This window comes from Melanerpes formicivorus, unplaced genomic scaffold (assembly GCF_026170545.1).
Source record: "Melanerpes formicivorus ecotype bairdi unplaced genomic scaffold, bMelFor1.0.p_v2 SCAF_12, whole genome shotgun sequence".
Classification (NCBI taxonomy): Eukaryota; Metazoa; Chordata; class Aves; order Piciformes; family Picidae; genus Melanerpes; species Melanerpes formicivorus.
The window spans coordinates 1,379,726-1,405,103 of record NW_027142364.1 but is presented as its reverse complement, the minus strand read 5'-3'; the positions used below and the strand labels follow the sequence as shown (position 1 = coordinate 1,405,103).

Sequence of the window (25,378 nt, the reverse complement as noted above, 5' to 3'; positions counted from 1 at the left end):
TTTTTTAACCATGAGGAAATGTCTCACAGCAGGGCTGAGGGGTTGAAGTACTGGCAATGGACTGGAACCCCCAAACGGTGGCACTCTGCTGTAGCTGAGAATCCACAAGCCACCTACCACAGCTCTGTGAAGGACACATGAAGAATGCCTGGTTTTAGGTTGAGTCAGAAGCTTAAAGTTCAGACCATATTTGTCAAAATGTTTGCAATGCTTCATCATCTGGGATGAGCCTGCCTTCAGTTCTGAGCAAATGTGGCCCCCACACTTTGGCCACAGCCACCTCGTGCGGTGCTACAGACTGGGGCATGAGTGGCTGGAGAGGGAACGTGGCAGTGCTGGTTGCCAGCTGGCTGAACATGAGCCAGCAGTGTGCCCAGCTGGCATGGAAAACCAGTGGCATCTTGGCCTGTATCAGGAACAGTGTGGCCAGGAGGACTAGGGATGGAATTCTGCCCCTGTGCCCTGCCCCCTCACCTCAAGCACTGTGTGCAGCTCTGGGCCCCTCACTGCAAGAGAGACCTTGAGGTGCTGGAGTGGGTCCAGAGGAGAGAGACAACACTGGGGAAGGGACTGGAGGGAAGGTCTGATGAGGTGAGGCTGAGTGAGCTGGGGGTGTTTAGCCTGGAGAAGAGGAGACTCAGGGGGAACCTTATCACACTCTACAACTACCTGAAGGGAAATTGTAGTAAGGTGGGGGTCAGGCTCTGCTCCCAGGCAACTTTGTGAGAGGATGAGAGGGCATGGCCTGGAGCTGTGCCAGGGGAGGTTTAGGTTGGATGTTAGGAAGCACCTCCTCAGGGAAAGGCGAATTAAAGACTGGAATGGGCTGCCCAGGGAGGTGGTGGAGTTTCCATCCCTGGAGGTGTTTAAGGAAGGATTGGTTGTGGCACTCGGTGCCATGGTCTGGTTGGTGTGGCGCTGTTAGGTCATAGGCTGGACTTGAAGATCTCAGAGGTCTATTCCAGCCTCAGTAGCTCTGTGATTCTGTGGTTTTATGGTCTTCTGCTCCTTGTGCAGAGCTGGTCTTTCCACACTTGTAGTTCTCTTTCCTTGATTTTAAGCCTGAAACAGTGTTGTGAGGTTTTATGTGTGTTTGTGCCTCCCTTTTCCTGCAGAGTGAGTTACAGCTCAGAAAAAAACTTCTTTGCAGGTCTGCCAAAGACAAAGTGGGGGCTAGGTTAACTTTACTGAGAAGTGGTCTGCACTGGGAGCTGAGCCTTGTCACATGTGGCTGGCTGCAGCAGGGTTGATGGTCACACCTCCTCCAACAAGAGCAAGATCTTTTATCAAAGCTACCTGAAGTTCAGTGTCCCCTTTTTCCAAGGGTGTTTTGCTCAGCATCCCTTGGGTGCCCTCTGCAGACTTTCTCCTTCTCTAATATCAGTAACCTGGAGGTGGTGAGGAAACTATTGCACAATCTAAATCACCTTTTCAGAGTAATTAGAGTTCTATCGTGGAAGTGTTTTCATCTCTGTGTTCCTGAGGTTTATGCAGGCAAATACCAAGCTGTGCCATGCAGGAAGGAAACGATTTTTTTGCCATAAATGACAAGAAATCTCTCACAAAGTCACAGGCTCCCTTCCCAGCAGGCTGCTTCCCTTGCTTGGAGGGAAGAACCTCCAAAGTCTCAGTTTGAGAAGTCAGGGAGCTCTGCAAGGACCATGTAAATAATCTTCCATTTGTTTTCTTTACAAAACACAACCAAAGAGCAGCCTTTTCCTGCAGGCCCTAAAGGCTGCTTCAGGCTGAGGGTCCCCCAGCCCCTGCAGTAGGATGAACATCCAGGATATGTTGGGGGCTGCTTGGGATCTCTGCTCAGGCAAGTAGGAAATAGATGGAAGTAAGTAACCTCCACAGAGGTGGGTTTGAAGTGAGCAGAGTTGTCTGCTCCTTTAGTTGAAATCTAATGCTGGGTGGTGGTGGTGGAATAGTGCTGCTGTCAAGCAGTGATCTCAGACCAAGAAGAGTTACCCACACAGCCTTGGAGAAGGTTCAGAGGCCACACACTTAAAAATCTCTCACCCTTAAGAGATTGTTAGCCCTGAAACGAAGCAGAATGGCAGAGGGGTGAAGCACGCCTGTTCTTGTCTCTGCTGTGCTCAGGGAAAGGAAGGAGGCTTCTGTGGTACTTTCTGCAGAGGTGTTTTCCCTGGAGGGTGATGATATCAACCAGGAAGAGAAGAATCTGCACTGAAATACAGCTCAGATTATATTTCTGTATAGGAGGCTGGGAGCCCTTACTGCTGTACAGAGAGAAATGCTTTGTCACAGTGCCAAGGGCATGGGGAAACCAGCAAATGGTTCTGGGTTTAAATGCACCCCAGAGTTTCTAGCCAGCTGTGCTCTCAAACAGCTCCTTGGGAATCATTGGGTGTGAGCGCTGTGGGTTTCTGGAAGGTCCTGAGGGATGTGGTGCAAAGCCAATGTGTTCCTGACTTACAGAAGGAGCCTCTTTAAACACTTCTTTTTATTGCGCATTGCCTTTTGCAGAAGCACTCTGACATTTGGTGCCTAAAGGGGGCAAAGAGTCATGCTTAATACTTTATTTATTTTTGTAGAATCTTTCCCTTAAGAAATCCTATGTGTAATATAAATATATATATACACATTATATATAGATATCTATGTAAATCATAGAATGTTAGAGGCCTGAAGGGACCTCCAAAGATCAAGTCCAGCCCCCCTGCCAGAGCAGGATCACCCAGGGTAGTCTGCACAGGAATGCATCCAGGTGGGGTTTGAAAGCCTCCAGAGCAGGAGACTCCACAACCTCTCTGGGCAGCCTGCTCCAGGGCTCTGGCACCCTCACTGGAAAGAAGTTTCTCCTCATGTTGAGATGAAACCTTCTCTGTTCAAGTCTGTATCCTTTGTTCCTTGGCTTATTAATGCACACCACTGGTCCCCTCCACTTGCCCCCCACCCCTCAGATATAGATAGGCATTGATCAGATCCCCTTTCAGTCTTCCCTTCTCCAGACCAAACAGCCCCAGGGCTCTCAGTCTCTCTTCACAGGGGAAATGCTCAAGCCCCCAAATCATCCTCCTGGCTCTGCCTTGGACTCTCTCCAGCAGGTCTCTGTCTCTCTTGAACTGAGGAGCCCAGAACTGGACACAGGGTTGCAGCTGTGGTCTCAGCAGGACAATGCAGAGGGGGAGCAGAACCTCCCCAGCCCTGCTGGCCACACTTTTCTGGCTGCACCCCAGGATGCCATTGTCTCTCTTGGCCACCAGGGCACATTGCTGTCCCATGGTATGTATCTGTATACACATAACAGTTGTACCAAGGGGCTGGACAGATCTGTGATTTGTTGGTTTGGTTTGGTATTTGTTTTGGAGTTTTTCTGAGTCTTTTCTTAAGCTGCACCTTGCCTTCTTCACCTTGCTTTTTGAGCTGGTAGGCAGAGAGCACTTCTCCTCAGGTTCTCAGTCCTCTTCATGGGCTGGTGGAGGCCAGGTCAGAGTCTTGTGCAGCTCCTGTGGCTGCTGAGGGCTCTGCATCAGCCCTGGTGGAGCACTTGGTCATTGCCAGGCCCTTCAGGCTTGGTTTGCTGATCCCTGTGTGTTGTGCCTGGCTTGGATTACTGAGTCTGTGGGATGATCCATTCAGAGACCCATGGCCTGGAGCTCCAGGATAGGTCATTCCAGTTACTCCTCTCTTTGTTTTGAGATCCAGACAGGTCATACCACACTGTAGCACAGAGCATCGGCTGGAACAGCACAGAGCAGATGTAAGGGCAACATTCAATCATGGTTTATACAGAGTAGCACCGCTTGGTGTTTCATGCTGAAGCCTTTCTCCCGTTTCCTTGCTGGTTCCCATCAGCTCAGCTGCTCTGGGACCTTTCCACTCTCGAATCTCTTGCTGAGAGGTGACGTCCTTTGACAGACCCAGACCTACACTATGTCGACACTCTCCCCAAGGGTGTTTGACCTCCTGGATTTAGAGATTTCCACCTCACTTGGTGCTTTCTGCTTGAGGTGCAGTTTTTGGTAGAGCTTTTCCCTGAAGGGGAGACAGAGGAAGAAATAAATGATGGGGTCCAGGCAGATGTTGGCGGCGCAGAGGACCAGGGTGAACTCCTTTGCGTAGAACAGGGTGGTCCTGGCCTGGCAGGAGAAGCGGGAGCTGGTCTGGCTGAGGGTGTAGGGGATCCTGCAGAGGTGGTAGGGCACGAAGCAGACGACGAAGACGAACATGATGCTGAATATGTTGCGGCTGCTCTTCCTCTTGGCCGTCTCGGAGTTCCTGCGGAACTTCCGGTAGGAGCTGTAGATCTTCTTCGAGATGGAGGTGTAGAAAACGATCAGCAGGAGGAAGACAACCCAGAAGATGCCCGTGCAGATGTAACTGGAGGCCTTGTGCCACTGCCTGCCCAGCTCGCTCTTCAGGCCTATGCATTTCCTGGAGTAGTTCTCTTCCGTGGCTTCGTTGGTCAGGATCATGTTTGGGAGGGAGATGAACAGCAGCAGCAGCCATACGACCACAGAGACCGCCTTGCTGTAGCTGACGGTGTGGACGAAGGAGGTGAAGAGAGGCTTCACGATCTTGTAGTACCTGTCGAAGCCGATGAGGCCGAAGAAGGCGATGCCGATGTACATGTTGGTGTAGAACACCACGGCCGAGTACCTGCAGACGAAGGCGTTGAGCTGGGGAGGAGCAACCTCTGAGTCGGCGAGGATCTTGAAAGGGAAGGTCAGGCTCATGAGGAGGTCAGCGACGACGATGTTCTTGAGATAGACAATGAAGCTCTTCTGGCTGGAAACGAAGAGGAAGATCCATGCTGCCACCACGTTCAGCAGCAGCCCCACGAGGAAGATGAGGCAGTAGACCAGGGGGATGGCTGTGGTGGTGATCACTGTGCTGTGGCTGCAGTTGTTGTCCATGGAGTTGCTGCTGGAGTTGGGCATCTTCCAGTGGTTTTGTACCTGTGAGCAGAGAGTGGTGATCTCAGTCAGAGAAGGTGCTTGCCAGTGAGCAGTGCAAGGTTTCTGCCCTTGCTCCACACTGAACCTGGCAACCTTCTCAGCCATCACCACCTGGGGACACAGCGGGGTTGTTTTCCAATCTCACTGCTTTGATGCTGTTACAGAATCACAGAATCAAACAGGTTGGAAGAGACCTCCAAGATCAAGTCCAACCTATCACCTAGCCCTATCCAATCAACTAGACCATGGCACTGAGTGCCTCATCCAGGCTTTTCTTAAACACCACCCACCACCAGGGATGGTGACCCCACCCCCTCCCTGGGCAGCACATTCCAATTCTTTCTGGGAAGAACTTCTTTCTAAGGTCAAGCCTAAACTTCCCTCTGTGCCACTTGAGACTGTGTCTTGTTCTGGAGCTGCTTGCCTGGGAGAAGAGAACAACCCCCTTCTGGCTACAACCTCCCTTCAGGGAGTTGGAGAGAGCAAGAAGGTCTCCCCTGAGCCTCCTCTTCTCCAGGCTAAGCAACCCCAGCTTCCTCAGCCTCTCCTCATAGGGCTTGTGCCCCATACCCCTCACCAGCCTTGTTGCCTTTCTCTGGACACATTTGAGCATCTCAGCATCTTTCTGGAATTGAGGAGCCCAGAACTGGACACAGGACTCAAGATGTGGCCTAACCAGTGCTGAGCACAGGGCAGAATGACCTCCCTGCTCCTGCTGGCTACACCACTCCTGATCCATGCCAGGATGTTCAAGAACATGCTGCTGCTTTCAACAGAGAAAATCCATCTGTTTCTGTTTGACTTCAACCCCTCAAGCCCTGTGCTGCCCCTTTTCCCACTGAACTAGAAGTGGGATGGAGCCATGGTGCTTTTGCACGTTAACCCTTAGGGACCAGCGTCTACTTTTAGCCTTGGATTACCAGGAAGCAAGGATGTTCCTTGGCCACACGTTCTGGTTTGTATACAGGCACAGAAAACATCCTGTCAGGCAGGCCTGGAAGTGCCTTGCAAGCCTTGTGAGCAGCCACCACAGCTTACTCTAAACTTTGCCTTCAGCAGCAGGATGTGCTGGAGCCTGTCTGCATGGTAGCTTCACACGGAGGCTGGAGCTGTCCTCTCATGTCCTTCAGACTGACATTTTAGAGGATCTCCAGGAAGAATCACATCTGCTGTCTGCTTGCTTTGACAGAGTGTTTATGGGGGTGGATTCCCCTCTGTAGGGAGGGCAGAGCAGATAGAGACACAGCACTGCTGGGTTTGGCAAAGGAAAAGCTAAGCTACTGGAAACCACGTGCCTGTGGAGCTGGGGAGAAAACCCAACCTCATCTCTCGGAAAAGAAAGAGGTTTTCTTGATGCCACAGCTCAGAGTCAGCAGCTGATGCCTCCATGGAGCAGACTGGAACCTGAGTGTACCCTTGCAGTAACTAGGAATGGAAATTTCCTTTCAAAGAGGTACAGTTACTGCCTTTGGTGTGGAGGCTTCTGTATCTCTAGCAGGCACTGGAAAGGACTAGCCAGCTTTGTGCTGTTCTGGAGCAGGTATTATACCTAAACCATTAGGTGTCACAGGATTACAGGCTCACAGAATGTCAGGGGTTGGAAGGGACCACCAGAGATCTTCAGGTCCAACCCCCCTGCCAGAGCAGGACCATAGAATCCAGCACAGGTCACACAGGAACACATCCAGATGGGGCTGGAAAGTCTCCAGAAAAGGAAACTCCACTGGACAGCCTGCTCCAGTGCTCTGTGAGCCTCCCAGTGAAGAAGTTCCTCCTGATGCTGAGGTGGAACCTCCTGTGCTGTAGTTTATATCCATTGCCCCTTGTCCTATCCTAGGGTGCAGCTGATTAGACCCTCTCCCCTGCCTCTTGACCTCCAGCCCTCAGCTATTTATAGACATTGATTAAATCCCCTCTCAGTCTTCTCTCCAGACTAAGCATCCCCAGGTCTCTCAGCCTCTCCTCAAAGGGCAGTGCTCCAGTCCATCATCCTGGTAGCTCTGTGTTGGACTCTCTCCAGCAGATCCCTGTCCACCTTCGTGTTCACACCTGAAGCCTGCAGCTCATCTCCTGGTAGTTCTCCCCTACCAGGACCTGCCATCCTGGCTGCCTAAGCTCTGTGGTCAGCAGGGTGTTTGGTTGGGTTGTTAAAGGACAAAGGTGGTGTGGAGGGCAGTGTTCTAACTGCCACCTCAATAGGTGTGTTAGGATTAGGAGGTGGTAATGGCTAAGGTCTGGGGTGACCCTGCTAAAGCTCAAAGGATCTTCACTCCACTTTGCCCTCTGTATCCTTCAAGCACCCAGTCAGACAGCTGAAAAGCACCAGTAGCAACTGGTGTTTTTACTTGAGATGGGAACACACTGTACTTGAAAACTCTTCTCTTTGCACTGCCAAAGCCAGGCTAGAACTCTGCCAGCCTTTCAGTGCCAATGGCTTGTCCTTACCTGTCTTGGTTTGACTGCTGTGGTGTTTCTTGTTAAGGGCCTAGAGTGCCTTCCATTCTCTGGCATAGGACCTCAGCTCTTACTGGGAGACCTGTGTGAGAGACAGGAAAATAGTTGTTAGGGTTGTGTATGGCCCCCAGGAGAGTGTAATCCTGCAGCGCTGAAGACCATCTGATGATCTCTACTGCAGATGAATCTTCAGATATTCCAGCAGGACTGAAACCAAAATGAGTTAGGGAAGACAGTGTCATAGGGCAATCATGTTCAACCTAAAGCCCATCATGGGTAATGTTAGAGGCTTCTATGTTCCCCCCTGCTGTGCTTTATGTCAGTTGAGTTCACCATCAGTTTCATCTGCTGCTTCTAGTAACCAGAACATCCTTTCCTGGTGAGAAGAGGAGGACTTGCAGTAGCTCCACCAAGTGTGCACACCTTGAAATGAACATAGATCCTCACCCCTTGTTCCACACTGGGTTCTCAGATGGAACCAATGAACAGTGCTCATCTGATATTAATTGCAGGTCAGTTTACTATTTGAGGTGGTGGCTGAACCTCAGGATTCTTTTTTTTCACCCCTTCCCCCCAGTTCTTAGAACGTTGCTGCTGTTTTGCTGCTGTGTGACCCTGCTCTCTGCTGCTGTGTGTTGGAGGGGGAGGGTGAGCAACCCACTGCAGGCTGTGTCCTGTGTGTAGGAAGAGCTAAGCATGGCTAAGCAGCAGTTCAGGTTCCAGTGCTTGGTCCTGCAGAAAGTCAATGGAACAATTTGATCTGGTAGAACATGTGGAGGTTTGGAAGTTTCCCAGCTTGCAGATCGCAGTGTCTGGGCCAAGTGCACCCAGAAGAGCTGCACAAACCATTGCAAACACAGGGAAGTCATTCTGCCCTGTACTCAGCGCTGCTTAGGCCACACCTTGAGTCCTGTGTCCAGTTCTGGGCTCCTCAGTTTAAGAAGGAGCTTGAGACACTTGAAGGTGTCCAAAGAAGGGCAACGAGACTGGGGAGGGGTCTGGAGCACAGCCTTGGGAGGAGAGGCTGAGGGAGCTGGGGTTGCTTAGCCTGGAGAAGAGGAGGCTCAGGGGAGACCTTCTTGCTCTCTACAACTCCCTGAAGGGAGGTGGTAGCCAGGTGGGGGTTGGTCTCTTCTCCCAGGCAAGCAGCACCAGAACAAGAGGACACAGTCTCAAGCTGTGCCAGGGGAGGTTTAGGCTGGAGGTGAGGAGAAAGTTCTTCCCAGAAAGAGTAATTGGCCATTGGGATGTGCTGCCCAGGGAGGTGGTGGAGTCACCATCCCTGGAGGTGATCAAAAAAGGCTTGGATGTGGCACTTGGAGCCATGGTTTAGTTGTCAGGAGGTGTTAGGTATTAGGTTGGTCTTGCTGATCTTTGAGGTCTTTTCCACCCTGGCTGATTCTGTGATTCTATGATTTGGTTCCCTTTGTGTTCCAGCTCTTACACTGTCATTTGTCACCCTTCCTAATGAAGTGCCTTCATTAAAGCAGTTATTTTTCCTTGACTTCTGTAACTGGGCTGTCAGATCTCAAAGTTCATAGCTGCTTTACTGAACATTAGAAGAATATTTACAAGCTTCTGGGTGCTTTGTTGGTTTTTTCCCATCACCCTGAAGACAGGGAAGGTCCTGCAGGACTGAGGGCACATTTTAGCTATTTATGGAAGTTAATGCAGCTTCCTGATTAATGAATGTGCAATGCAATTACTGGGTCAGGAATTTGTTGACAGCAGTCACTGTGCCCAGAAGTCTTTTTTGAACTGCAAAATGGAGTTATCAGGGGAGAAGATCGTGCCAGATGTTGTCTCTGATGTTGTGAGACATCTAGAGAGGGACAGCAAGACAGAGCGCAGCAACTGGGTGCTGAGTTGGGCTAAAAGATAAATGTTTTCTTCTTTCTGGTGTGGTCTGGGCCTGTGGTCCTGGCTGGTGTAACACAGGCAAGAAAGCAGCCCCAGTTTAGCCCCTCTGGTGGGAGCTGCTTGCCCTGCTGGTCTGAAGCTCCTGCTTGCAGCAGAGGACATGAGTGGCTGCTGTCTGGGAACCATCAGGGCAGGCTGCTGTGGTCTCCTCATGGGACTTGAAAAGGTGGGCATCCTCAGGTGTTCCACAGGAGCTGGGCTGATGGAGTGAGAGCCAGGGCTCTCTGTGGGTTCAGAGCTGCAGGGGCTGCCCAAGGGAAAGCCCTCCCCATGGGTCACCCAGGCCTTTCTCAGCCAGAGCCAGCTTGGGGCTGGTTGCTGTCTTTCCACAGAGTTGCCCAAGCTGGCAGCTGGTGGGTGGAGATTTTTAGGGTCCATGGTGGTTGTTGCTGCTCTCCTTTGGGAGGCAGCTTGTCGTGGTGACCATGGAGATGGGTTGGCACGTGTGGCTTCTGGCCAGCTTGCCAAGAGACCAAGACTTCATTCTTTTTCTGTTCTTAGGATAACATTTGTCCTAAGCCAAAGTCTGGCTTGTAATACTGCAGAGAATTAAAGTATGCACAACACACCCAGTCCTAGTCCAGCCTTTTAGGATGGTGAGTTGGGTGGTGGCAGTTGCCTGGGGGGTGGGTGAGCGTGGGGACCTGTGGAGGTGCAGAGCACTGACAGCTGCCCTGGCTGAGGGTGGTCCTTCACCATTTCATAGACTCATAGAATTCTTAGGGTTGGAAGACACCTCAAGGAGCATCCAGTTCCAACCCCCCTGCCATGGGCAGGGACACCTCACACTACAGCAGGTTGCTCACAGCCACATCCAGCCTGGCTGCAAACACCTCCAGGGATGAGGCTTCCACCACCTCCCTGGGCAACCTGTGCCAGTCTCTCACCACCCTCATGGGGAACAACTTCTTCCTCACATCCAATCTCAATCTCCTCACTTCTAGTTGTGCTCCATCCCCCCCAGTCCTATCCCTCCCTGACACCCTCAAAAGTCCCTCCCCAGCTTTCTTGCAGCCCCCTTCAGATCCTGGAAGGCCACAATAAGGTCTCCTGGGAGTCTTCTCTTCTCCAGACTGAACAACCCCAACTCTCTGTCTGTCTCCATAGCAGAGGAGCTTCAGCCCTCTCTGGACACCTTCCAGCACCTCCAGATCCCTCCTGGCACAGAGGCTCCAGAACTGGACACAAAGCTCCAGCTGTGGTCTCACCAGAGTAGAGCAGAGGGGGAGAATCACCTCCCTGGCCCTGCTGGCCACACTTCTCTTGCTGCAGCCCAGGCTCTGCTTGGCTCTCTGGGCTGCCAGTGCTCCCTGCTGGCTCCTGTTGAGCTTCTCCTCCCCCAGCACCCCCTGGTCCTTTTCTTCAAGGCTGCTCTCAAGCTAGTCCCTGCCCAGCCTGTATCAGTGCTTGGGATTGCCCTGAGCCAGCTGCAGGACCTTGCCCTTGGTCTTGTTGAACCTCATGAGGTTGTTGTAAGCCCACCTCTTGGTGGTCACCAGCTTGACCTGGCACCCTCCTTCATGGCACTTCAGCTGAGCTCACAAGCAGGGCAGTGCTGTTAACCTCTTAATGTGCCACCAGTTAGTGCAAGTGGCATTCAGCAGTGGCTGTTCTGGCACAGATTTTCCTGGCTGGAAAATGACCAGTTAGATCATAGGTGGTGGTGGTGTGCATGCTGTGAAGGACAGGACAGCGTGAGTGTGGAGGGGAGCCCCCAGCTACAGAGAGCAGCAGCAGGTGAGAGTCTTTGTTTCTTCTTCAAACAGCAGGCTCAAGGGCAGCTGGAGCTGGTGTCACAGGGTGAGGACACCTCGAGGTCATTTCTGTCTGCAAAACCCACCCAGCTTCATGCCTTACTGTCCCCAGCTCCTGATGCCACCTTACAAACGTGAAATAGCACAGCCTGATTTGCCTGATAAGTTCAATTACTCATTCTGTTGTCATTTTGGGTTTTTACAGTCTTGACTGACTCTAAACTCACAATCTTTTAGCGTGGGAAAGTTGGAGCCTGGGCAGTATCTGTGCAAACCCAGACTGACACTTGGGCAGTGCTCTGAGCTGTTCCCGTGTAGGATCATTTTCAGATCTAACCCAAAGAATCCTTTTGGAGGCTTTTTAGTTAAGTCTCAACCCTCCCTCCTGGATCTTCCTATCTTCTGTTGGTTATGGGATCTGAATTAGGGAGTGGTGAATGTGAGAGACAAAGTTAGGAGCAGTGCTTTGAGCTGTTCCCATGTAGGATCATTTTCAGATCTAACCTAAATAATCATTTTAGGGGAGTTTTGGAAGCTTTCTAGTTAAGTCTCAACCCTCCCTCCTGTATCCTTTCTATCTTCCATCAGTTACAGGGTCTGAATTAGGGAGTGGTGAATGTGAGAGACAAAGTTAGAAGCAGTGCTCTGAGCTGTTCCCATGTAGGATCACTTTCAGATCTAACCCAAATAATCCTTTTGGAGGAGTTTTAGTTAAGTCTTAACCCTCCCTCCTGTATCCTTCCTATCTTCCATCAGTTACAGGGTCTGAATTGGGGAGTGGTGAATGTGAGAGACAAAGTTAGAAGCAGTGCTCTGAGCTGTTCCCATGTAGGATCACTTTCAGATCTAACCCAAATAATCCTTTTGGAGGAGTTTTGGTTAAGTCTCAACCCTCCCTCCTGGAGCCTTCCTATCTTCCATCAGTTATGGGATCTGAATTAGGGAGTGGTGAATGTGAGAGCCAAAGTTAGGAGCAGTGCTTTGAGCTGTTCCCATGTAGAATAATTTTCAGATCTAACCTAAATAATCGTTTAAGGGGAGTTTTGGAGGCTTTTTAGTCATCTCAACCCTCCCTCCTGGATCCTTCCTGTCTTCCCTCAGTTATGGGATCTGAATTAGGGAGTGGTGAATGTGAGAGACAAAGTTAGTAGCAGTGCTTTGAGCTGTTCCCATGTAGGATCACTTTGAGATCTAAGCTAAATAATCAGTTTGGAGGAGTTTTGGAGGCTTTTTGGTTAATTCTCAACCCTCCCTCCTGGATCCTTCCTGTCTTCCATCAGTTATGGGATCTGAATTAGGGAGTGGTGGCTATGAGAGACAAAGTTAGGAGCAGGGTATTAGGAATGGTCAGTTGATGATTTGCTGTTAGAGGATTAAGCAGAGCAGCTTTCAGAAGCAAGTCTCCTATAAGACTTGGAGTTCTTCTATTCTGAGTATGCCAATCAAACATTTTAATGATTGGTAGTTTGGTTTTTTTTTGTCCTAACCCCTGAGGTATTGAAAAGACCTAAAACCGTGGCTCGGGTGGAGGAACTGTTCCCTTTCATATTCTGTTTTAACAGCAGCATTTGCCAGTTAAAATCTTTGATTTCTAACTCTCTCTTCAAAAGTTTTAATCCCTTTTGAGCTTCACAGCTGTTTCCTCAGCCGTAAATGCAAAGAAAAGCAGTTGCTGCCCGGCAGCCCTTACCTGTGCTGGAGCCGGTGGCAGTGGTGGTGGTGGCTGGAGGTTGGTCCATGCCTCAGCCCCCACAGAGGAGCTCTCTGCTGTGGGCTTTGTGTGTTTATTTGCAAGCTCGTTTCTGCCCCAGCTCATTTGTTGGTGGTTTGCATAACACGTGGAGAGTTTCCTGCTCTGATGATTTGCCGATTACAAAAGACAGGCGAACGGCACCGTGGCGGCAGCTATGTGGAAAATCCGAAGGGGCATGTTCGGGAGCGTGGGTGAGGTAGAGAAACTCCTCGTGGAAAGGAGAAGAGGAGAAAGTCACCTGCGTGGTCCCTCTTCAGCTGGGGAGCAGATGTGGAGGATGAAGCCTTTACAGATGCCTTGTCCTGTGGAGCAGGGTGAGGATGGTGGGAGCCGCGGCGGGTGCTTCACTCGCTGGCTGGAGCAGCCCTGCGCTGCTCCGCGGTGCCCTGCGGTGCCCAGCCCAGCTGGACACGCTCCAGGTCCTTAGGGAAGGCTTTGCCCTACTGTCTCTAGTACCGGCGCCGGCAGCGGGCGGGTCGGGGCGCGCTGTGCCTGAGCAGGCGGCTAGGAGGGCTGGCAGCCAGATGTGCGCAGGGCTGGCAGCCAGATGTGCGCAGGGCTGGGTGCTGCAGATGGCCGCGGCTGTGTTTTCCTGTGCTCCCACCAGCTTCCATCCAGGTCGGCGTTGAGCTGGTTTGGGAAGGGAGACGTTGTGCTTGCAGCTGGCAGAGCTGCGAAGGGCAGCTGCTTTCTGCTCGCAAAGGGTTCCCAGGCCTGGCTGCGATCTCTCCTGCACAGACGCTGCTGCGGCTGGGAGTGCCTTGGACCCGAGCCCGGGGCACGGCCTGGGGGCAGCTCGGGGCGTGCTAAGAGCCGGAGGGAGGCAATCCTGGGATGAGTGCTGGATCCACGGTGTATGGCACCTGCTTTCTTCCTCTTCTCTTTTGCTTTTCCTTTCTTCTTCTTTTTTTTTTTTTTTTTTTTTTTTTTCCTTTTCTTTTTTTCTTCTTTTATTTTCCTCCTTTTTTTTCTCCTGCTTTTTTTTTTTTTTTTCTTCCTTTTCCCCTCCTTTGCTGGGTTTCCTTTTCCCCTCCTTTGCTGGGCTTCCTTTTCCCCTCCTTTGCTGGGTTTCCTTTTCCCCTCCTTTGCTGGGTTTCCTTTTCCCCTCCTTTGCTGGGTTTCCTTTCCCCTCCTTTGCTGGGTTTCCTTTTCCCCTCCTTTGCTGGGTTTCCTTTTCCCCTCCTTTGCTGGGTTTCCTTTCCCCTCCTTTGCTGGGCTTCCTTTTCCCCTCCTTTGCTGGGCTTCCTTTTCCCCTCCTTTGCTGGGCTTCCTTTTCCCCTCCTTTGCTGGGTTTCCTTTCCCCTCCTTTGCTGGGTTTCCTTTTCCCCTCCTTTGCTGGGCTTCCTTTTCCCCTCCTTTGCTGGGCTTCCTTTTCCCCTCCTTTGCTGGGCTTCCTTTTCCCCTCCTTTGCTGGGCTTCCTTTTCCCTTCCTTTGCTGGGCTTCCTTTTCCCCTCCTTTGCTGGGTTTGCTTCTTTTTGTTTGTTTGCTTGCTTTTCCCTTCGTGGTTTTGTGTTTTGTTTGCAGACCTGCTCCTCAGGTCTGTAGGCAGGTGCTGGGATGTCCAAGTGTGGTTTCAGGTGGTTTTCTGAAGTGCCAGAGGCAGGGGCATGCCCTGGTCCCCTCTCAGCTGCGTTGTGTGCCTCAGGAGGAGAAGAGAGGGCTAAACTTGTGCCACAGGAAGAAGTGGTGAGTGCCAGAGGCTGCAAGTGTTAACCCTTCTCCTGATGGATGCCCACCCAGTGTCCTGAGAAGGCTTTAGAGCAGCACTTGCCTGGGCCTTTGCCCCCAGGGAAGCCTCTCCCTCCTGTCCATCATGGGCTATTATTTTATCTGGAGTATGTTTTGGAAAAACACAGATTCTGCTTCCGTTCTCATCCTCCTTCCAGGCATGGGAACCAGCTGGAGAGGAGTCACGAGCTGGGAGCCCAGCTCCATGCTGGGGGACCCCAGCTGCTGGGACACCAGAGCTGGTGGCAGCACAGGCTGCTTATCCCTTCACAGCTGCAGCCCCATGCAGCCCTGGATCTGGACTCTGCAGGCTCTGTGGCTCCCTGGGGAAGCACTGCTGTCCCCAGCTTGTGCTCAGGTGGGCATCCCGGAGTGAGCATCTCCTTGGGAGAATCTGCTGCCAGAAGCTGGCGTCAGGGGCTGCCTGTGGCTCTGCATCTCCCAGCTGCTCTGAGCTGTGGGACCTGCTGCCTGGGGAGCCCTGCTGGAGCCAGCAGCTCTGGGCTGTGGAGTGAAGTGAGGAGATTTGTCCAAGGGTAAACCTGCCCTCTCTGCCTCTGCTCAGGCAGAACTTCTGCAGCCAGGGAGGATGAGGCAGGATGATGCACAAAGCTTTGCAGGCAGCTCCCCAGAAGTCAGCCAGACTTGTCACCTCTTTTCATCCACCCTATTGGCACTTTCTGAAGCAAGGATGAGAGGAATGGGTCAGATAAGGCTTTAGCTGTCCTCAAGTGCTTTAAAACCCTCTGAGGCAGAGTTGGTTATTAATTCCAAACCCTCCTCTTTCTTTGTTTTTGGTGTGGTGGTTTGGTTTGGATTGTTGTTGCTTTTTTCCCCTCAGCAGCAGGAACAGAAGCCTCAGGATCCCTTTTGGGACCAAGGTCAGCTTTCAGAGCCTGACCCACGACAAACTTTTTCCACTACCTTCCTCCTCCAAGCCTAAAATTAAACCAAGCAGCATCCCCTTTGTGTCCAGATGAAATCCTTGCAGAAGAGGAAGGAAAGTGCAGTCTGCCAAGAGAAGTGAGTGTGAAGGAGAAACATAAAATAAAGGACAAGAAGAACTACTTGGCAAAGCAAAGTTGTCTACCAACCTCAGATAGATGTCTCCCTCCCAAGGGCAGCTCTTGCTCTGTGTGCATCACCCCAGCTGTCTGTTGGGCTGGTCAAAGGCCTAGCAGAAGGGAAAGTTTGAGCAGTGAGAAAAGAGCTGCAACGTTCCAAAGCTGTTGCCATTGTTCCAAGGGATTGAGTGTTTAGCAAACAGCTGAGTAACCTTTTTTTCTTGTTTTGCTGATTCATCAGGCACTCAGGGCTCCTGCCTGCAGCCAGCAGTGTGGATGGGGCTACCAACCTCTGTGTGGCAGGAGCAGTCCTGCTGGCTCTTGTGGCCAACTTGTCGCTGAAGGCCTGGGCTCTGGTGCAGTGAGCTCCACACCACGCAGCAAAGATTCTTGTTTGCAGACTCAGCACCTCCAAGCAAGCCTGCAGTAAAGCCAAGGGTATGGCCCAGGCTGGCAGCCACCTCTCCAGGTGCCATTCAGCTTTGATCACCAGAGCAGAAGGGGTAGCTTGCTTCTGCTTGCCTTCTCCACACCCTCCCACCAGGCTGCTTGCCAGGGGCACCAGCACAGGTGCTGCTTTCCCCAGGCTCCTGTGAACTGCAGTGACAGGACCTGGACTTTCCCCTCCTGCTTCTGCTTGGAGAGAGGCTGAGGAGGTGGTTCCAGGGCAGGTCTCGCAGACATCAGGATTTCCATGGGAGATTCAGTCTCCTATTGCCCCTTGCTGCCAAGGGGCTGGAGGTGTTAGGCTGCAGGGAGTTCTGGTTTAGACACTGTCCTTAGCAGGTTACTTTTGCCTCCCCATTTGTTATTTTTCCTACTTTCCCCAAAGTGTCCCAACCCCACCTCTGTGCTTGCCGTGGGCAGCAGAGGTGACTGGGCACCCTGTGGGGCCTGGAGGTGTGCAAGGGGGACTCCTGCCAGGAGGAACTGAACTTGGCTTTCTGCGGGTGGTTCTTGCACTTCAGCACATCCAGGGGTCACTAATGCTCCTTGTATGAGAGCAGGAAGCTCTTCTTTACCTCTGTGTTATTGCTTGTGGAGCATCTCAGGCTTCCTGCAGGTGTGCTCAGGGCCTGCCAGGAGGTGTAGATGTGCCCTGCTCCTGGGTGCAGAACTCTGGACCTGTATCTAGCTCTTCACCACAGTGCAGAGCAATTTCTCTTCTATGTTTTCTGAAGCACAGTGTTCCTCCTTGGGCTGTTTAAGTGATTTGTGGCTGATTTGCAGTCTAGCCATAAGCCTCCATCCCTAAGTGACTCAGGAGTATGTTATTTTCAGATCTATGAAGTAGACCTCTCCTGGCTAGCTAAGGTGAATCTGAGCACAGGCAGGTATCTGCACTGCCCTTGCAGTACTCCTGCCTCAGAGAAGGCAGAGCTCAGACCCAACCATCCCATCCTGTCCAACTGTAGGTGAGCAATTTGGTTCTGCAGAGCAGGAGCTGCCCCTTTCCTCAGCATGGTCCCATCCCAGGACTGATTTTCTGCTCAGTCTCACTGCTCTGGTTAGAGGGAGAAATGCATTCTGCTTCTGTCTTCACCTGGGCATGAGAGAGCCAAGATCTCAGTTTTCTCTGGGATGCCACTGGTGGCTAAACACTGCTCAAGGTAGTAACCAAGGGGCCATGAGGAAATGGCCACATGGAGTTCTGCACTTAGCTGTGTATGGTCTTTCCTTCTTGGTGGGAGCAGCTATGGAAACTTTCAGTCATGGGACCCTGTTGTCCTTCCACTATGTAAATAAAAGCAGTAAACTTCCTTCATGCCTTTTTGCCTACAGATTGCCTTTTTTAGAGTCAAAGCAGCCACAGCTCCCAGGCTCTGAGCTCTGCAGCAGAGGCTGAGGAAGCTGGGGTTGCTTAGCCTGGAGAAGAGGAGGCTCAGGGGAGACCTTCTTGCTCTCTACAACTCCCTGAAGGGAGGTTGTAGCCAGGTGGGGGTTGGTCTCTTCTCCCAGGCAGCCAGCCCCAGAACAAGAGGACACAGTCTCAAGCTGCACCAGGAGAGGTTTAGGCTGGAGGTGAGGAGAAAGTTCTTCCCAGAAGGAATAATTTGCCATTGGGATGTGCTGCCCAGGGAAGTGGTGGAGTCACCATCCCTGGAGATGTTCAAAAAAGGTTTGGATGTGGCACTTGGAGCCATGGTTTAGTTGTCAGCAGGTGTTGGGTGACAGGTTGGACTTGATGATCTCTGAGGTCTTTTCCAACCTTATTGATTCTGTGATTCTGTGATCACTGGAGAGTCCAGGAAAGAATCTGTTAGCACACAGAGCTGTGGTGCCTCAAGTATCTTGCAGCATCAGGGCTTTTGCCTGGTGGGTTTACACTTCAGCTTTCTTCACCAATGTGGCAGGCTTAGGTGGTTTCCTGCCAGTGTCACATCCCCAAACATTACAGCTCTGCACTGTCAGCTTCCCCACTGTTTGCCCCAGCACACTGCTGCAGCACTGAGTGGCCAGTGCTGGGGGTGGGCAGGAACATCTTAGCCTCCCCGGAAAGGTGTTTTCCTGGAGAAACCTCCTGGTTCCTCCATGTGGCAGAGTGTTGGTCACTGGCCTGGTGGAGGGTGGCAGCATGGGGGCACGTGAGGTCCCTGCAGCCACATCCAGGCCAGGCTGTGGGGCTGCCAGGCTGGCAGTGGGAACCGCTTACAGGATTTGCCAGTTCTGCACATTCTAAAGCAGTAAGTTGAACATCAGAAGTTCCATCTCAATGATGAGGAGCAACAACTTCACTGTAAGGGTGCTGGAGCACTGAGCAGGCTGCCCAGAGAGGTGGTAGAGTCTCCATCTCTGGAGATGTTCCAAACCAACCTGGATGTGTTCCTGTGTGACCTTCTCTAGGTGATCCTGCCTTGGCAGGGGAGTTGAACTCCATGCTCTCCAAAGGTCCTTTCCAACCCTTACCATACCCTGCGAAGAGCATGAGCTCTGTAGGGGTTGGAAGGGACCTCTAAAGATCATGCAGTCCGACCCCCCTGTCAGAGCAGGACCACAGAATCCAGCACAGGTCTCACAGGAACACATCCAGATGGGTCTTGAAAGTCTCCTGAGAAGGAGACTCCACAACCACAACTCACACAGCTGTCATCTCCTGTTATGAATGTTGTGACTGTGGTGAGGGCTTTGCTTTGGTGTTTGAGATCCTTCTGGTTCTTAATGGAAGCACATGGCCCTGCCCATGGCGGGGGGTTGGAACTGGATGATTCTTGAGGTCCCTTCCAACCCTGACCCTGACTATGATTCTGTGACAGAGTGTGGCCTTGGTATGACCAGAGTGGACCAGGGTGTGACTGTGCCTCACTGGTACCTGGGCAAGCAGCGCTGGGGTGGAGAGCTGAGGCTGCTCTCCAGTATGAGGCAAATTGAAGGATGGTTTTGATTGCAGGCTTGGGCTCCAATTGAATTGACCTGAAAGATCCCAGCTTGCTTCAAAGGGGTCCTCTGTGCCTTCCAACACCCAGCTCCTTTCCTCAGATCATGAGGTGCATTAAGAGGAGTGTGTCCAACAGATCCAGGCAGGTTCTCCTCCTCTTCTACTCTGCCCTGGTGAGGCCACACCTGGAATATTGCATCCAGCTCTGGGCTCCCTAGTTCTGTTCACTTGCCCCCTGGGATAGGACAAGGGGCAATGGATGGAAACTAAAGCACAGGAGGTTCCACCTTAACATGAGGAGGAACTTCTGCACTGTGAGGGTCCCAGAGCCCTGGAGCAGGCTGTTCAGAGAGGTTGTGGTGTCTCCTCCTCTGGAGCCTTTCCAGCCCCATCTGGATGAGTTCCTGTGTGACCTGTGCTGGATTCTATGGCCCTGCTCTGGCAGGGGGGTTGGACCCAAAGATCTCCAGAGGTCCCTTCCAACCCCTAACATCCTGTGAGCCTGTGGTCTTGTGCAGCCTAGAAGTGGGGCTTGTATGTCTGAAGTGGATATATTGCTTAGCTTGGCTCCTAGCTGCCTGCATATCCTTGTTCCTCCCTCCTCTGCTGCTGTGTCCCCCTCCAAGAAAAGGCAGAGGATGCTTCAGAAGAGGAAGGGAAGCATCTTGTTGGCAAGCCTGGGAAGGTTAGCAGAAAGCGATCTTGTGTGCTGTGCATATGGCCGGGCAGGCTGCTCCTCAGTTGCATGTGGAGATGGGTGCAACACCATGAGCACAGCACCTTGCTGCTGCCTGCCCTTGGTTTGTCAGCCCTGCCTGGTGGAACTCTGAGGGTGTGGATGTTGGACAGGCTGCAGTTTTGTGCTATCTTCACTTCCCTGAAGGGCACAGCTTGTTCTGGTGGCTGTAAATAGCCATCCTATGTTCAGCCCCCAGCTGGTGACATCTTCCTTCTCCCTCTAACTTCACTTTTATCTGCTGTGCTATTCCCCCCCCCAACCCTCCCCTCCCCCCCTTTTCATGTTTTTTTGTTGTTTGGAGCTTCTGGTGCCTGTCCTTGTGCTTAAAACACCACACAAAGTAAACAGAGCAGTTCAGCTACCATCAAGGTTGCTGCTGCGTTTGAACAGAGGTTTCCAACAGGCTGCTGGGGATGGAGTTTGCCAAAAGCTGTGTGAGCAGTTCTGTAGAGATGCAGTGGTCAATGTACAGCATGCTCCCGCACTCCTTAGGGCCAAAACCCAGGCCCCTAACTGTTTAAAATGTTACCATAGTCTGACAGAAACAGGAAATTGCTGGAGTGACTCCCCCCAGTGTACAGATAAACTCAGAAATCACTTTGCAGGGGGTCTGGAGTCATTGCAGAGGAAGCAGAGAAGCCAAGGGCAGGCAGGCAGAAGGGTGCCTGCTCTGGGCTGTGCTCACTGAAGAGCATCCTCTGCTTTATGGATAGAGAATCACAGAATCATTTCAGTGGGAAAGGACCTTTAAGGTCGTTGAATCCAACCATCCTCTAACTGTTTTGAGGCTGGTGCTAAACCCTGTCTCTCAGCACCACATCTCTGCTTCTTGTAAACACCTCCATGGATGGGAACTCCACCACCTCCCTGGGGAGCCTGTGCCAGTCTCTGAGAACCTTTTCAGTGAAGAAGTTTCTTCTGATGGCTAAAATAAACCTCCCCTGATGCAACTTGAGGCTGTTTCCTCTCTTCCTCTCACTTGTTCCTTGGGAGAAGAGACCAACCCGCAGCTGGTTCCAGCCTCCTGTTAGGGAGTTGCAGGGATTGAGAAGGTCTCCCCTCAGCCTCTTTTTCTGTAGCCTAGCCAAGCTGTGCTTGGAACCAAGATGCTTTCTTGCCCTGATAGATCCAGAGTCTTGATCACATTGCCAAGTTTTGCCCAGCTTGTTCTTCAGCAGACACAATCTGGGATGCATGAGCTGCTGTGAAGCCCCTGGTGCTGGCCAAGCCTCAGGAGCAGCTCATGCTGGAAGCTGCTACCCAGACCTCAGCTGGAGGTAGGCTCCCAGTTTAAAGCTATGCCCAGTGCAGAGCTAAGCCTGAGGTGGGAAGATGCCCTTCCCTAGGCAAGTACATACCTGTGTGCTCAAGCAGCTCTCCTGTGGGTCATCTGGAGGGCAGTCCCAGTGGTTGTGCTCAGCGCTGCTCCCGTGCCTGGGGGCTGCAGGAAGCTCCGGCTGCCACTGCTGGGGTTTTGAGCAGCAGAAGCAGAATAGCACTTGCCAGGGGAAGCAGAGGGGAAGTGGCTCTGGTCTTCTTCTCCGAAGGTCATGAGTAACCAGTGCCTATCGGAAAAGGAAGTCAGTTCTGAGCAGGCAAAGTCATCTTGAGCACAAGTTGCTGTGCTGAGGGGTGTGGGTGCTGCGTGGGTGCTCTCCTGAGGGCTTCTGCAGCTCTCGTGGGGCAGTGGACAGCTTGAGCTCCACAGGCAGGGCTATGATGACTGGAAATGATGTTAATGATGGTGGTCTGCTAAAAGGCAACCTGAGCCAAGGATGGGCAACCTTGGGGATGACTTCTTCATGCTTCGCCTTCGATGTGCTGTCATTGTAGGATTGCCTGACCACACAAAAGGGACAGAGCTTCTCAGAGCTGTTCAGCTGCAGCTGGAGGCATCAGTTACAGTGCTGCCTCAGGAGGGGACTGAAATGTCCATGGGCATGTGAAGTCCCCAAAGAATAGAATCATAGAATCCTAGAATTGTCAGGGTTGGAAGGGAGCTCAAGGATCAGCCAGTTCCATCCCCACTGCCATGGGCAGGGACACCTCACACTGCAGCAGGTTGCTCACAGCCACATCCAGCCTGGCTGCAAATACCTCCCTGGGCAACCTGTGCCAGTCTCTCAGAGAAAAGCAGTGTTTGCAGGGGTCAGCTGCTCTTCTGTGATGGATGAGACCTTGCAGCACTGATCATTTTTTGGTGTGCTTTGGAGAGAAGCAAGCAGTTGCCCAGGGCAAAGGATTAAGATCTTAAAGGGTGGGCAGCAGGTCCAAGCTCTGCCTGCTTTGTCACCCCCTTGGAATGACTCTGGGCAGCAGGGACAGGGCCCTTTGATATGTAAACATGGATGTTTTTCCAAAGTGCCAGCCAAACTGGGTCTCTCAGGAGCTAAAAGATGCAGGGTTAGAAAGCAAGCAGTGAGCATGAGTGCCAGGAGACCTCTCCTGTCCATCAGGTGCTTCTGATGGCCTCAGAACCAACTGCCTCTGTGTTTCACCTTTAGCCACACAAGTTGTCTTCTCTCACAGAATCCAAAGGTCCCTTCTGCTGGTCCAGCCATCCTTTCAGTAAGGAAGTAAATCCTAACTCTTTGTCTGAGCTTAGTGTCTGTGAAAGGAAACTTTTGGCATGGTCCTGCTGCTGAACTTCTGTGTCAGAACTGCAGGGCATAGATCTAGAGATAGAGGTGGCAGAGAGCTGAAGGCATTATCAGAGCCCTTCTGGTGACTGCAAGGGCTGCTGCTGGTGATTTTTCTTCATGCTGCTGGTGACGGAAGTCCAGCTTGGGGTGGCAGCTCTGGAGCCACTGCTAATAGGAATGAGGCTGACTGATTGATAGGTTCACACTTGGGTTTCTTCTAGATGAAGGACCTTGCATCACCAATTTGAGCTTGGAGTGTCAGCTCTGGAGCCTTTGCTAACAGGAATGGGTCTGATTGATAGGTTCATGCTTGGGTTTCTTCAAGGTGAAGGACTTTGCATCACCAAGTCAAGGTTTGATGGCAGCTCCGGAGTCTTTACTAACAGGAATGAGGCTGATTGATTGAGAGGTTCATACTTGGGTTTCTCACCAAACCATTACCACACCCCAGCAGTATCTCTGGCTGTTAATCTTCTCATCCAAAGAAGGTTGTTCCCCATTTCCTAAAGCTTCTCATGAGGTACTCAGTGCTTCCAACCCTGCTGAATGTGCAGACACAGGGACTGTGCCCTGGCTGTGGCCAGGCTCTGTGAGCTGATACAAGCAGCATGCACAAGATAAATGTTTATGTAGAATAATCCCACCAGAAGGCAGCTGAGTTCCAAAAGCATCCCAGGACCTTCTGCTTTGGGGTTTCTATTTTACTCTATCAAAGCCTAATTTTGTTTTGCTGAGGGGTGGATGCCTCTGCATTGTTGTAGAGAAGACTTCTGAGGCCTTACAAGGCTCTGTCTGCAACGTGGTCAGCAGGTCAGATGGTCCCAGAGCGCAAACATTTTGCCTTACAGGGCCACACTGGGCCTGGGGGGTTTGTGCAGAGCTGAGGGATGCATCTGAGTCACAGTTACACAATTGCAGTTGCTCAATGCATGAGGTTCTGGTGGCCACACAAAGAGACATTTTTAGAATTTTGGGTTTTTTTTTGTTTCCTTTTTTAGGATTCCTAGGAAGCTGGGCTGGTGGAAACCACAAGGGAGCTTGTTGCTGGAGAAACCTTGAAAGTAAAGGGCATGGTGCGTGTAGGGGCAAGGATCCTGTGGAGGTAGCAGTCAGGAGCTGCCTGCAAGAATGTGTTCAGATAGCATTTGTACTGTGTCCAGTTCTGGGCCCCTCAGGTTAGGAGAGATGTTGAGATGCTGGAAGGTGTCCAGAGAAAGGCAACAAAGCTGGGGAGGGGTCTGGAGCACAGCCCTGTGAGGAGAGGCTGAGGGAGCTGGGCTTGCTTAGCCTGGAGAAGAGGAGGCTCAGGGGAGACCTTTTTGCTGTCTATAACTACCTGGAGGGAGGTTGTAGCCAGGTGGGGGTTGGTCTCTCCTCCCAGGCAACCAGCACCAGAACAAGAGGACACAGTCTCAAGCTGTGCCAGGGGAAGTTTAGGCTCAAAGTGAGGAGAAAGCTCTTCCCAGAAAGAGATTGGCCATTGGGATGTGCTGCCCAGGGAAGTGGTGGAGTCACCATCCCTGGAGGTGTTCCAAAAAGTCTTGGATGTGGCACTTGGAGCCATGGTTTAGCTGTCAGGAGGTGTTAGGTATTAGGTGATAGGTTGGACTTGATCTTTGAGGTCTTTTCCCACCTGGTTGATTCTGTGATTCCAACACACCAGCAGTGTGCACAGGTGGCCAAGAAGGACAGCAGCATCCTGGCCTGGATCAGCAGGACCAGGGTAGGGAGTACAGTGCCCTGCACTGGGCACTGGTGAGGCCACACCTTGAGCACTGGGTTCAGTTTTGGGACCCTCACGCCAAAGGGGAGGTTGAGAGGCTGGAGCAGGTCCAGAGATGGACACGTGTCAAGAAGCTTTAAGTCCAACAGGATAATGAGCTTCAGTTCCAGTGGTGTGAGTGGTGGTGTCACAGCAGAGGACAGCAAAGAGGCTGAGGGGAGACCTTGCCACTGTCTACAGCTCCCTGAAAGGAGATTGAAGCCAGAAGGGGCTCAGTCTCGTCTAGTAACAAGTAATAGGACAAGAGGGAACAGCCTCAAGTTGTACCAGGGGAGGATTAGGTTGGACAATGGGAAAAGTTTCTTTACTGAAAGGGTTATCAAGCCCTGGAACAGGCTGTCCAGGGCAGTGGCTGAGTCATCATTCCTGGAGGAAGCTGTGTAGATGAGGTGCTGAGGGATATGGGTTAGCAGCAGCCAACTTGGCAGTGTTGGGTTACTGGGTCCTATAAGGAAGCAACACCAGGATGATGCTCACCTGTCCTGCAGGCTGAGCACATGGAGCACCTCAGGGGATGTGTGGTGGCTTGAACCACCTGCCTTAGCCTGGCCCTGGGGTGATGTGTGTGGAGGGGAGGGCACAAGGAGGGCTGGGAGAAAGCTGCAGCCTCATAAATGGTCTTGTTATTGGAAGGTTGTGTGTCACAATCTCTTGTGGTGGCTGAGAGAAGCTTTTCCTGTAGCCATGAGGGTGTTGCAGGGGTGTTAGAGGGGGTCCAGCTGCAGAGTGGAGCCTGGGTGAGGGGTGGGAATTGAATGCAGCACAGTTAAGGAGCCATAAACCCTCTGGGATTTAATGTTGTTTGGACCCTGAGAAAGGAGACCAGAAGCACTCAGCCTTGGTTTTCTTTAACCATGTCAGACCTTGGTTGCTCCTGTCTGTGTGCCCAGGAGTGATCCTGCAGCCCCAAAGGCTGTCCTTTCACACAGCCCTTTCCTTTTAGTGTGGTACTTGTGAGAGTTCAAACTCTTCAACCCCCTTCCCAGAACAGTTCTTTAATATCATTGTGTGTGTGCATAGTCCCCCTGAGAGTACAAACTGGCACTCTGATCCAGAACCAGTCTCTGAAGTTGTGTGTGAATGGAGTTCTCTACAGAGCTGACTACAGACCAGAAAGCAAATCACATCCTGGGCTGCAGCAAGAGAAGTGTGGCCAGCAGGGCCAGTGAGGTGATTCTCCTGGAGCTCTGTGTCCAGTTCTGGAGCTTCTATTACAGGAAAGATCTGGAGGTTCTGGAA

General features: G+C 51.9%; 2 protein-coding genes across 3 annotated transcripts in view; one reads left to right on the top strand and one right to left on the bottom strand.

The window, feature by feature from the left end:
* The window catches only part of MED12L (mediator complex subunit 12L), a 146,472-nt gene that overhangs the window by 45,331 nt on the left and 75,763 nt on the right, over positions 1-25,378 (top strand). The gene's annotated exons all lie outside the window — the stretch shown is intronic.
* On the bottom strand, positions 2,529-21,755 carry P2RY14 (purinergic receptor P2Y14). 2 transcript variants are annotated; one of them, XM_068144908.1, is made up of 4 exons: positions 21,073-21,755; positions 15,630-15,709; positions 7,371-7,461; positions 2,529-4,925 (listed from the first exon to the last, which is right to left on the bottom strand). In XM_068144908.1, the coding sequence occupies exons 3-4, from the start codon at positions 7,434-7,436 to the stop codon at positions 3,894-3,896; spliced, it is 1,098 nt and encodes a 365-aa protein (XP_068001009.1). In that variant the 5' UTR covers positions 7,437-7,461; positions 15,630-15,709; positions 21,073-21,755; the 3' UTR covers positions 2,529-3,893. The 2 variants fall into 2 exon arrangements, with proteins under 2 accessions (XP_068001009.1, XP_068001008.1); XM_068144907.1 differs by lacking the exons at positions 15,630-15,709; positions 21,073-21,755 and adding an exon at positions 12,744-13,688.

What these genes read in the sequence shown, in the direction of transcription:
- P2RY14 (XM_068144908.1), bottom strand. Translation starts at nt 7,436, where the DNA reads ATGCCAGAGAATGGAAGGCACTCTAGGCCCTTAACAAGAAACACCACA. An exon ending in CAGCAGTCAAACCAAGACAG is followed by an intron (nt 4,926 to 7,370) that starts GTAAGGACAAGC and finishes CTCTGCTCACAG; the next exon opens with GTACAAAACCACTGGAAGAT.